The 12,259-nt window shown below is 46.5% G+C and overlaps 1 protein-coding gene across 1 annotated transcript in view; it reads right to left on the minus strand.

Annotated features, from left to right (window-relative positions):
• LOC143817283 (cyclic nucleotide-binding domain-containing protein 2-like) overlaps positions 1–12,259 on the minus strand; it is a 297,967-nt gene that overhangs the window by 51,384 nt on the left and 234,324 nt on the right. Inside the window, exon 13 of the mRNA XM_077298552.1 lies at positions 6,879–7,076. Within this exon, the coding sequence (XP_077154667.1) occupies positions 6,879–7,076 (198 nt within the window). The remainder of the gene's footprint in view (positions 1–6,878; positions 7,077–12,259) is intronic.

Raw genomic sequence — 12,259 nt, forward strand, 5'->3', positions numbered from 1 at the left:
TTGAAGAAAGGCGAAGACCCACTCCTCCACCATGTCTGCTGCCGGGGCAAGGGGTGTGGGTGAAGTGGAGGCCGCCATAGCACAGCGCAGCAGGGGAGGCGGTGTCAGAGGTTATTAACCATTTTTCTGTGAGGCTGAGGAAGGCAAGCTTGTGAGAGAGAAAAAGGTCATGAATCACATGAAGCTTATTGCAGATTGAGCGAGCATTCCAGAGTGCTATAGAGAGAGGGAAGCAGGGGGTGGGGGTCAGGGGCACGGGTTTTATGTTGGAAAGATTGTGCAGCGCCCCAGAGTCCTGGTCGTTGCAGTACTGATGCTCCGCCGCTAAGGGGGGCTATGGTACGTCTGATGGCACTGAAGGAGTTCACCTGACCAGGTATCACAGACACCAATACACTTCACAGTCTGGCCTCCAGGGGGAGCTAAGGGTACTATGTATTAGGCCACTCCTCACAATCTGGTAAAACTGGGGGTTAGGTAGGAAGTTAGTGAGAAGCTGACTGGGTTGGAACCAGGCAACATCCTGTGGCAGAGGGTGTTGCAGGGGAAGATTCAGGGGGGTCCCTGTCAGGGGTGGGATCCTGACAGAGGCCTAGCAAACAGAAAGAACGTTACGGGACCGCGCCTGCACTTCGCTGCGGCGGTACCCCAAGAAAGGACAAGAAGCGAGGTTTATTGTGCTGAGTGAGAAACGAGATCAACGCAACAAGGAGAAACACCAGTAGGAGTCGTGCTGTAAGTCGAGGCAACATCCTACTGAGGCGCGCAGCCAGTGGCCGGAACGCCGGGGAAGTATAGAGCTCCAGGCCTTACTTCAAACCTATGGCAGGACAGTCAGTTATAGGCGGGCTGTCTCACTCAAATCACCTAAGAAGACATAGGGAGCAACATTTGGAGAGGGGCGACTCTAGGGTCCCGGAAGACCTCCGAGCCTACCCGTCATACGGGTGCGTCCTAGCCATATCATCTGGGGGACGAAGAAGAACATCATAATCGAGTTGTGAGGGAACTTCAGAAACAGACACAACAGTTGTGGGGACTATCCTGTAAGCACAGCAGGGGAGGACCACAACACACAAGCGCTAGAAGGTAGGCACAGATTTCCATCTGCAAAGGGAACCCTGGAGGTGCCATCGGACCGGCCGGACTTGCGCAGCCCAGTTAACCGTATTCCGGACTGAGGATCCTGAAGCCTTCAGTAAAGAGGTAAAGAGACTGCAGCCTGGTGTCCTCGTTATTTACTGCGACCTGCACCGCACCACCACAACATCATCACCATCCACACCTTCCATTGGACGCCCCTCAGCAGGGTCACGGACCGGGTCTAGCCACCGTGACAACCCCAGAACAGAGACTCAGAGGCCCGGTTCCCGGGTACCCCTCGGCCCTGCGGCAGTGGGGGCGCTCCAACTTGGCGTCACGAACAGGATCTACTTAAGCCTGAAGAAACAGGTCATGTGTGCCTTGGAACTGTGATTTATTATACTTGGACTGTGACTTATTGCAAAGACTGTGCATTGCCACTTGCCGCCAAAAACCGCCGCCATTACAGCGCTGAGGAGAGCGCAGGAGAAGAAGAGGGGCGTGGAGTAGGCGTGGACCAGCTGAAGAGCGCGAAAGACAATGGCCGCCCAGTCTAAACATTTTTGCATCCTGAGGACGTGCCCGTCAGCATGGGAGATCCGCCTCCTGATCCTCTATGGCGGGCGGAGACCGAAGAAACGAAACTATGACTCAGATGAGGTGGGACTAGAGACCAGAGAAGGCCTGCGGAAAAGGATGGCCCCGCATCCATCCCCGTCACCGGAGGATTATTCCGATATGCCCCCACTGGAGGATTTGGACCCGTGGGAGCTGTCAATGGGGCATCCTTTGCCTGCGCGGTCCCCAGCCCGTGTGCCTCCCCCAGGAGAGTGGAGTGGCGCCAGAGGAGTTACCCCAAGTAGGGGTACTGAGTGCCGCGACCCCCAGGGAGGCCGCCCCACCTCTGCACCAGACCCGGCCGCCGCTGCGACCACTGGTGCCCCAGCGTTCCCCCTGCCTGGTCCCAAAGTACTGGGGGGGCCAGACCTGGGGCCCTTCCCTTGGGGAGAATACAGGAACCACCTGGTTGCGGAGTTCCAGCGGGAAGTGGAGCGGGAGGCGCGTGGTGAGCTGCTGGAGGGCTCCCTGCCGAAATGGGGCATCGTATGTTATGGACCTGGTGGTTAGGAGCACCCGGAATGACCTGATGAGTAAACTCAAAATCGTGACTAGCTCTGGGGAAGTGGGAACTCTGCTGACCGCAAACCCTACTCCTATCACACACACTAGAAATAGCCGTGGAGCGTACCTAACTCTCCCTAGACGCCTCTTCACAGCCTAAGAGCTAACTACACCTAAAGATAGAAATAGAAGCCTTACCTTGCCTCAGAGAAATTCCCCAAAGGTAAAGGCAGACCCCCACATATATTGACGGTGAGTTAAGAGGAAAGTCACAAACACAGGAATGAAACAGGTTTTAGCAAAGGAGGCCAGATTTCACTAAATAGTCAGAGGATAGAAAAGGGAACTATGCGGTCAGCACAAAAGACTACAAAAAAACACACAGAGTAAGCAAAAAGACTCCCCACACCGACTCACGGTGTGGAGGTGCCACTCTGCACCCCCAGAGCTTCCAGCTAGCAAAGGAATATCATGATAGCAAGCCGGACTAGAAATAGCAGTACTAAGAAATATATTCAGGAAGCAGTAACAACAAATGAACTAGCAAAGACTTAGCTTCTGCTGGAGTAGACAGGTCCTCAGAGAAGTCCAAGAGAGATCTGAACCAATACTGAAACATTGACAGCTGGCATGAAGTAACGATCTGAGTGGAGTTAAATAGGAAGCCAGCATAGAAATAAACGAGAGCAGCTGATAAAGCCAACCTCAGGGACCAGCAGTTCCGCTCGAAGCCACCAGAGGGAGTCCAAGAGCAGAACTAACCAAAGTACCATTCATGACCACAGGAGGGAGTCCGAGAACGGAATTCACAACAGTCGTAATCGTCTACCAGCCCCAGGAAGGGAAGGGCTTCATGCAGGAGATTGGAACAGCCCTGAGAGTCCGCATCACCCGGGACGAAGTGGAGCCCTGCCTGTGTGGAGACGGTGCCAAGTCCCTCCTGAAGCCGGGGGATGTGGTGACGTATCGCCGGCGTCTAAAGGGGAGCAGCTGGTGGGCCCTGGATATGCAGCGCTGTACGGCCGTTCTAGCGGTATCCCAAACCGAGGGGGAGGAGCTTGCCGCTGAAGCCGCTGCTGCAGCCTCTGCCGCCGCCAGCATCATCCATCGACCCACGCAGACACTCATCGCAGCGCACGACCTGGTCGTGCAGAAGACCCGAACCCATGGGGTACACCTGGCATCAGGAGTAGACGTGAAGTCCGGCCTGCCTGGGCCGCAGAGGGCCACCTGCCAGGTAAAGCCTCGGTGGGGGCAGCCAGAAACTGAGTAAGCAAGAATGCTTCATCATTTGTAAATAGTTAACTGTTTGTCTTTTTGCTGTTTTGCTGCTACAACCCGACCAGGGTTACTCTTAAAGGGATCCCTTTGTTTACCCGGGCCGGGATCCCTTCTTCTGCTTTTGTTTTTGTTTCTTGTTCATCATTGTTGAAAAAGAACTGCTGGATCATGAACACTGCATGATTACAAACTTATTGTAAATAGTTTGCACCTTCTACAAGGTGCCCTCTACTGGTTTTACAAAGAAAAGGACTCTTTGCGAAGAAACTGTTCCTGGAAGCAGTACCGGAGTCCTTGCTGCATACGGACTTGCAGCTTGAGAAGTTGCACTACCTCATAGAAACTTGGTCCCTTCTTAAAGGGAACGTTCATCAATAGCACTTAAAGGGCCACTGTCACCCCCCTCCAGCCGTTATATACTAAAAGAGCCACCTTGTGCAGCAGTAATGCTGCATTCTAACAAGGTGGCTCTTTTAGTTTTAGGTTCAAGCATACCCCAAATAAAACATTTTTATACTTAGCCACAATTCCTGTCTCTAGCCACGTAGGCAGGTCCTCACTCCCCAGCTTGGCCAGCTCCTCTGCCGTCACTCACATCTTCCTGCGCTTTCGGCGCCGCCCCCTCAGCGCTGTTATCGTTTCAAATCCGGCGCCTGCGCTGTGTACTGGTGTCCTGCGCAGACGCAGTAAGCTCTGGCCGTCTGATGTAATGGCTGATACCAGAGAACAAAAGACATCCACAGAGCACCACGATGGATCTGCTGCTCAGCAAATAGCTGTAGGACCTGCGATGATGTCACTGCCATGTGATTAGGGCAATCACATGGCAGTGACGTCATCGCAGGTCCTACAGCTATTTGCTGAGCAGCAGATCCATCCTGGTGTTCTGTGGATGTCTTTTGTTCTCTGGTATCAGCCATTACATCAGACGGCCAGAGCTTACTGCGTCTGCGCAGGACACCAGTACACAGCGCAGGCGCCGGATTTGAAACGATAACAGCGCTGAGGGGGCGGCGCCGAAAGCGCAGGAAGATTGGAGTGAGGGCAGAGGAGCTGGTCAAGCTGGGGAGTGAGGACCCGCCTACCTGGCTAGAGACAGGAATTGTGGCTAAGTATAAAAACATTTTATTTGGGGTATGCTTGAACCTAAAACTAAAAGAGCCACCTTGTTAGAATGCAGCATTACTGCTGCACAAGGTGGCTCTTTTAGTTTATAATGGCTGGAGGGGGGTGACAGTGGCCCTTTAAAGAATGATGATGCTTTAAAAGGAAGTACTAATAATGCTTACATATAAAAGTTATATGTAGTGAGCTAGTTAATTGTGAGAAATGTTTAATGGTGTTGCTAGAAGAATGAGGACAGGAAGTGAACCCGTATGGGGTTAGTCGGTGAGTCCTCCTAGGAGCCATACAGAGATGGCTCAGTGATCTTGAACTGAGAGAAGGTTGATAAGTTCTATACTGTGTATAGTAGCAGAAAGGCAGTAGGCCCGGGCGGAAAGGGGCGGTCCTGCAACAGAACGAGAGGCAGTAGGCCTGGGGCAGATAGACATGCGGTCCTGCAGATGTAAAGGTGGAAAATGAAGAAAAGTTGATTAGCCTTATAGTGTTTTATAAGAAGGTCTTTAGTGGATTCAGTGTGTACATCCTTAAAGGCAACATTAAATTATTGTTCAAAAATTTGCACGTAGTAGAATACCCGGTTGGGTAAGAAAAAGTTATTTATAGTATGTTATTTAGAGTAATTAACCATGTTTGTAACGTTCAAGTGTCCTCACCTCCCATAAAGGGAAGCTTTGTTAAAATTCACTTATTGTTATTGCATTTCAAAATTGTATGTCTTTTTGCTGACATGTATTGTTGTTTTCTTCCCAGTCCAGGAGCACTGGATTTAACCGGGGGGGAGTGCAGCGCCCCAGAGTCCTGGTCGTTGCAGTACTGATGCTCCGCCGGTAAGGGCGGCTATGGTACGTCTGATGGCACTGAAGGAGTTCACCTGACCAGGTATCACAGACACCAATACACTTCACAGTCTGGCCTCCAGGGGGAGCTAAGGGCACCATGTATTAGGCCACTCCTCACAATCCGGTAAAACTGGGGGTTAGGTAAGAAGTTAGTGAGAAGCTGACTGGGTTGGAACCAGGCAACATCCTGTGGCAGAGGGTGTTGCAGGGGAAGATTCAGGGGGGTCCCTGTCAGGGGTGGGATCCTGACAGAGGCCTAGCGAACAGAAAGAACGTTACGGGACCGCGCCTGCACTTCGCTGCGGCGGTACCCCAAGAAAGGACAAGAAGCGAGGTTTATTGTGCTGAGTGAGAAACGAGATCAACGCAACAAGGAGAAACACCAGTAGGAGTTGTGCTGTAAGTTGAGGCAACATCCTACTGAGGTGCGCAGCCGGTGGCCGGAACGCCGAGGAAGTATTGAGCTCCAGGCCTTACTTCAAACCTACGGCAGGACAGTCAGTTATAGGCGGGCTGTCTCACTCAAATCACCTAAGAAGACATAGGGGGCAACATTTGGAGAGGGGCGACTCTAGGGTCCCGGAAGACCTCCGAGCCTACCCGTCATACGGGTGTGTCCTAGCCATATCATCTGGGGGACGAAGCAGAACATCATAATCGAGTTGTGAGGGAACTACAGAAACAGACACAACAGTTGTGGGGACTATCCCGTAGATAGGGAGCGGTAGGAGGGGGTAGTAATGAGAGGTATGAGCTGTGGGGGTCCAGGGTTGGGAGATATATATCGCCAGCAGTGAGAAGAAGCAGAGAGAGACAGAGCAGGTGGGAGGAGAATGGCCTGTTTGTTTTATGACTTATAACACCTCTATATACAGTAGATAACACAGGATCCACCATTCACAATAATGTCACAGCTCACCTTCTCTCCACCCTGCATAAGTCACAAAGTATGTCTTTCTGCGAGACAATGCTAAACCTTATACAGCATCCATCCCAACAGTATGTCTTCACAGAAGAAGAGTTCAGGTGATGAAGAAGCCGCCTGCAGTCCAGACTTTTAACTAAAGGAAAACATTTGGCGCATTGTGAATTGAGAAACCTGGCAATGACCCCGAGCTGTGGAGCAGTGAAAATCCTACATCAGACAAGAACAGGACAACATTCCTCTCCCAAAACTGCAGCAATTGTGTTCTCACTTCACAGACATTTAAAGACTGTTATAAAAAGGAAGGCGGGATGCTACATAATTGCGGACACAATAAAATATGGTCATAAGAAATGTCCTAAGCATCGCGTCCTAGTTTTCTTTACATTTTATATAGTGTCTAAACTTTCTTACAATTGAGGTTGTATATATATATGTTAGACTTTATATATCATATGATTTATATATTATTTTTATACTTCAAAGTATAAACATATACTTACAAAGACTTCACCTGCTCGGAGAGTTTGGAGGTGAATAAATATTTGGGAAGCATTTTCATCTTCCTGTGTTATAGACATGAGTGGCTGCCGGGCGGCTTCCGCACTTGATCTCACTGTCTCTTTCAATTTTCTTTCTTTCTGTAAGAGCGGCAGTAGATGCTCCACTTCAATGAAATTACCTGATGGATCTTCATCTTCCTGCAAAATCAAGATACCAGAGATGGAAAGTATTTATTCAGCTGCTCCTCAAAACACCACTTTACAACAACACATTTTATCATTGTTGCATACATGTATTCATTGAATGTAACCACTTACAGAGGACTTGTCCTCAGGGCGGGCAAGAGTGGCCAGTTGGGGTCTTATTTTATTCCTGCTCTTCCCTGGAATATTCCATTTTTTTTTTTTTAAATCTACGAGCTATATTGGCCTTTTTATTTAAAGCATTTTATCATCACCGGATCCTCAGGGGCATGTCTTTAGGCTACTCTACAAAATTACCATATGAGCCACACCCCCTTAGTAAAGGCCATAAAAATTTGCACTACACAAAAAGGGCTGTATATCTGGAATAAAAAAGGGGGTACTCACGGGAGCATCAGGAATAAATTAAGATCAAAAACTGAAGACTTGACCTGGAGTCAAGTCCTCTTTAAAAGGGTTTTCAAGAATTAAAAATTGATGACCTTTTCTCTCCACTGATTAGTTGTTATTATGTCCCCGGGTTACCAGAACTACACAGTGCACACGGTAGACTGCCAGCATTTCCAACTTGCTTCGCCCTCTACTGCTAATTTGTTTTTTTTATAAAATTCCAATCATGTAAGACTGAAACTTTATGAATATTTTTGGATTGTTATTTCACTAAAAAATTAAATTGTCTACTCTCAAAAAGTGTGCCACGTTCCCTATATTGCCTGATAATGGGGTGGAAACCTACTTAAAACCCAAGAGTGCCATTCACCTTCAAAAAAGGCTGGATTATAGGACAGGCAAGTGGTGCAATTGACCCTGTAACCAGGTACAATAACAGGTTCACAGGTTGCAGTTACCACCAGACGCTAGAGTCTAGGAGGACCCAAATGGTCCCTTCCCTTGGTCAATATGAGAAAACCAATAATATTAAAGACCCATGATAGTCTGGGGTCCATGTTGGAGATTTTGAAGTGGGGTTGAGCTTGGCGTTACACCACTGCCTGTAACCATGTACAGATCACCTTATAACAGTCATAAAGACAAAGGACATTGAGAAGAAAAGTATCGAACAGATCTGGATTTCTTCAGTGTAGCGGTATTGTATAGGTACCATGTTGTACCATTTGACCAGTACGGCATTGACCACTACAATAAACCTGGTACACTTTAAGGGCGCATTAACACTGATCAATTACAGTGAACTAGTATTTCTAGAAATTCTCGTTTATCGATAATCTTGCAGTGTAAACAGGCTCCCGATCACCCGAAGAAAAAGCAAAATATTAATTTGTTGGGTAGGATGATTTGTAAGCATGCTTCTCGGCAGCACATCATCTTGTGTAAACATAACCTGTGCTGTCGAAAAAAATGGAAACATGTGTGCACCGAACGATCTATTAGAGCTTCCTGCGGTCGGCCTGTGTAAACAGGGTTTTAAACGACCGCTGATCTGTAAATATTTACCAACTGGATGTTATGCATTGCTTATGGACTGTCCATGAAGATGGACCTTTAGTTTGCACTAAAAATTAAACATGGTTTTATGCTTCCCACTATTTTACATAAGTAGGATTTTTGTAAACTCAGACACAGACTTGGTCTGTCGGGAATATGTTTATTAAAAGTCTTCGCTGTTTCGTGTCTGGTATAAGTAAATAATATGGAAAAAAAATGTCCACTTTGATCACTAAGTAAAATTGGGTCAGCGGGGGATAAATTAAACAAAACAATTAATTTATTTTAACCTAATGCATAATGCACCTAATTTCCCTTTTTATTTAAAAGACTTCTCAAGCTGAGCCTCAGCTATTTGCATAAATAGTGCTCTCGGCAGCATGTATAATCAGGGGAAGGGGAAGTATAATGGTATGTGGTGAAGAGGAAGGAAAGAAAGTAAAAAAGAAAATACAAAATGTATTTCTTCTGGTACATATTCTACTACTGTGAAGACAAAAATATATATATATATACTTTTTGTACTGATAAATTTCTATTTTTATGCAAAAAATTTAAATAAACAAAAAAAGTATACTTTTGGTATCAATGCATCCGGGACGACCTGCCACATAAAATTGTTCCACTAGTTAACTCCTTCATTGAGCAATGGAAAAAAATAAATGAAAAACAATGCCTTTCATCATATCATCTAACAAAAAGTGGAATAAATCACGATCAAAAAGACGAATGTAAGAGAGTAAATAAAAATGGTACCACTGAAAACGTCATCCTGTCCTGCAAAAACCAATCCACCATACAGCGCCGTCAGCGGAAAAATAAAAAAGTTATAACTCTCAGAATGAAGCGATACAAAAATAATTACTTCATTTTTTCTATAAAATAGTTTTTATGTTTTTATTGTGTAAAAGCGTCAAAACAAAAAAATATATAAATGTGGTTTTGTTGTAATCATACTGACCAGAAGAATAAAGCTGCTTTATCACTTTTACCACACGTGGAATGCCATAAAAAAAAAACTATTCCTGAATTGCTGTTTTTTGTTCATTTTTGTACCAAAAATCGGAATTGAAAGCGAACAAAAACCGTTCTGTGACTGAACATGGTAGCAATAAAAACATCAACTCATCTCGCAAAAGACAAGCCATGATACGACTCTGTCGGCAGAAATATGGAAAAATTATAGCTCTGAAAATATAGCGATGCAGTTTTTTGCAAAAAAAAAAAAGCGTTTATTAGTGTGTGACAGCATGGGTGGGGTTTCTGCTCCACTGGCACCTCAGGGGCTCTGCCAATGGCACCCTCAAACCATTCCAGCAAAATCTGAACTCCAATATGGCACCTCTTCCCTTCTGAGCTTTGCACTGTGCCTCAAAATAGTTTTCGACCACATATGGGATATGGGTGTACTCATTAAAAAATTACACAGCAAATGTTATGGTAATTTTTTTTCTGCTATCCTTGTGAAAATGCAAACATTTAGGGCTAAAACAACAGTTTTGTGGGAATTTTGTTTTCAATTTTTTCATTTTCACAGATCAACGTAAAATTCTGCAAAGCACGCTGAGATTCAAAGTGCTCACCTGAAATCTAGATAAGTTCCTTGATGGGTCTCGTTTCCAAAATGGTGTCACTTGTGGGGGTTTTCCACTGTTTAGGCATACCAGGGGCTCTGCAAACATGACATGAGACCCGCACACTATTCCATGAAAGTCTGCATTCCAAAACGGTTTCTTTTCTTAGACCTGTCATTCACCCAAACAGTAGTTTCCCCCCCATATAGGGTATCAGCATACTCAGGATAAATTGCACAACAATTTGTATGGTGCAATTTCTCCACATTACCCTTGTGAAAATAAAAAAATGGGGCTAAATAACTTTTTTTGCAGGAAAAATGTGAAATTTTAATTTTCACAGCTCAAACTTTAGACTACTGTGAAGCACCTGGGGGTTCAAGGTGCTCAAGACACATCTAGTTGGTAACTAGAGGAGTCTAGTTACCAAAATGGGGTCAGTTGTTGGGGAATTTCACTGTTAAGGCACACCAGGGGCTCTCCAAACAGGACATAGAGTCCACTAATGATTTCAGCAAATTTTGCGTTTAAAAAGTCAAATGGCGCTCCTTCCCTTCAGAGCCCTGTCATGCGCCCAAACAGTAGTTTTTACCCACAAATCGGGTGTTGGCGTACTCTGGAGAAAATGGACAACAAATTGTATAGCATACCTTCTCCTGTTACCCTTGTGAAAATAAACAAAATGGGGCTAAAATAACATTTTTGTGGGAAAAATTAGATTTTTTTCACGGTTCAACGTTATAAATTGCTGTGAAGCACCTGGAAGTTCATGGTACTCACCAGATATCTCGATAAGTTCCTTGAGGGGGTTTAGTGTCCAAAATATGGTCACTTGTGAGGAGGTTTCACTGTTTAAGCACACTAGGGGCTTTCCAAAAGGGACATGGCGTTCACTTTTGATTTCAGCCAATTTTGCGAACTAAAAGTCAAACGGTGCTCCTTCCCTTATGAGCCCTGCCATGTGCCCAAACAGTATTTTTCCCCAATACATGGGGTACTGACATGCTTGGGAAAAATTGCACAACAGATTTTGAGGTCCGTTTTTTAATTGTAAAATGATGAAATTAAATGCTCATTTTTTCCTTCCACATTCCATTAATTCTTGTGAAGTACCTGTAGGGTTAATACATTTCTTGAATGTGGTTTTGAGCACATTCAGGGGTACATTTTTTTAGAATGGTGTAATTTTGGGGTATTTTCTGCCACATTGATGGAGCGCCCCCAGACGCAGGGCCGCGGGGTACTCGGTACCGGGCCTCTCTGTTTCAGTCTTGGGGTTGTCACGGTGGCTAGACCCGGGCCGTGACCCTGCTAAGGGGCGTCCAATGAAAGATGAGATAATGGTACGTGGTGCAGGTCGCGATGAATAACGAGGACACAGGGTTGCAGTCTCTTTACCTCTTTACTGAAGGCTTCAGAATCCTCAATCCAGAGTACTGTTAACAGGGCTGGCTGAGACCAGCCGGTCCGAAGGCACATCCAGAGTTCCCTTTGCAGGTGGAAATCAGTGCCTACCTTCTAGCGCCTGTGTGTTGTAGTACTTCCCTGCTGAGCACCACGGGATAGTCCTCACAACTGTTGTGTCTGTTTCTGATGTTCTTTCTCACAACTTATATCTGTTCTGATGTTCTTCTCCGTCCCCCAGATGATTTGGCTAGGATGCACCCATATGACGGGTAGGCCTGGAGTTCTTCCAGGACCCTAGTGACGCCCCTCTCCCACAGTTGCCCCCTATGTCTGCTTAGGTGATTTAGGTGAGACAGCCAACCTATAATTAACTGTCCTGCCATTGGTTTGAAGTAATTCTTGGAGCCCAATACTTCCTCGGCGTTCCGGCCACCGGCTACGCGCCTCAGTAGGATGCTGCCTCGATCTTACGGCACGACTCCTACTGGTGTTATCTCCTTTTTGCTGTGATCTCGTTTCTCACTCTCCACAATAAACCTCTCTTCTTGTCCTTTCTTGAGATACCGCCGCAATGTAGTGCAGGCGCGGCTCCGTAACAATCTGTCCTGTTCGCTAGGCCTCTGTCAGGATCCCACCCCTGACAGGGACCCCCCTGAATCTTTCCCCTGCAACACCCCCTGCCACAGGATATTTCCTGGTTCCAACCCAGTCAGCTTCTAACTAACTTCCTATCCAACCCCCAGTTTTACC

This window comes from Ranitomeya variabilis, chromosome 3, assembly GCF_051348905.1.
Source record: "Ranitomeya variabilis isolate aRanVar5 chromosome 3, aRanVar5.hap1, whole genome shotgun sequence".
Taxonomy (NCBI): Eukaryota; Metazoa; Chordata; class Amphibia; order Anura; family Dendrobatidae; genus Ranitomeya; species Ranitomeya variabilis.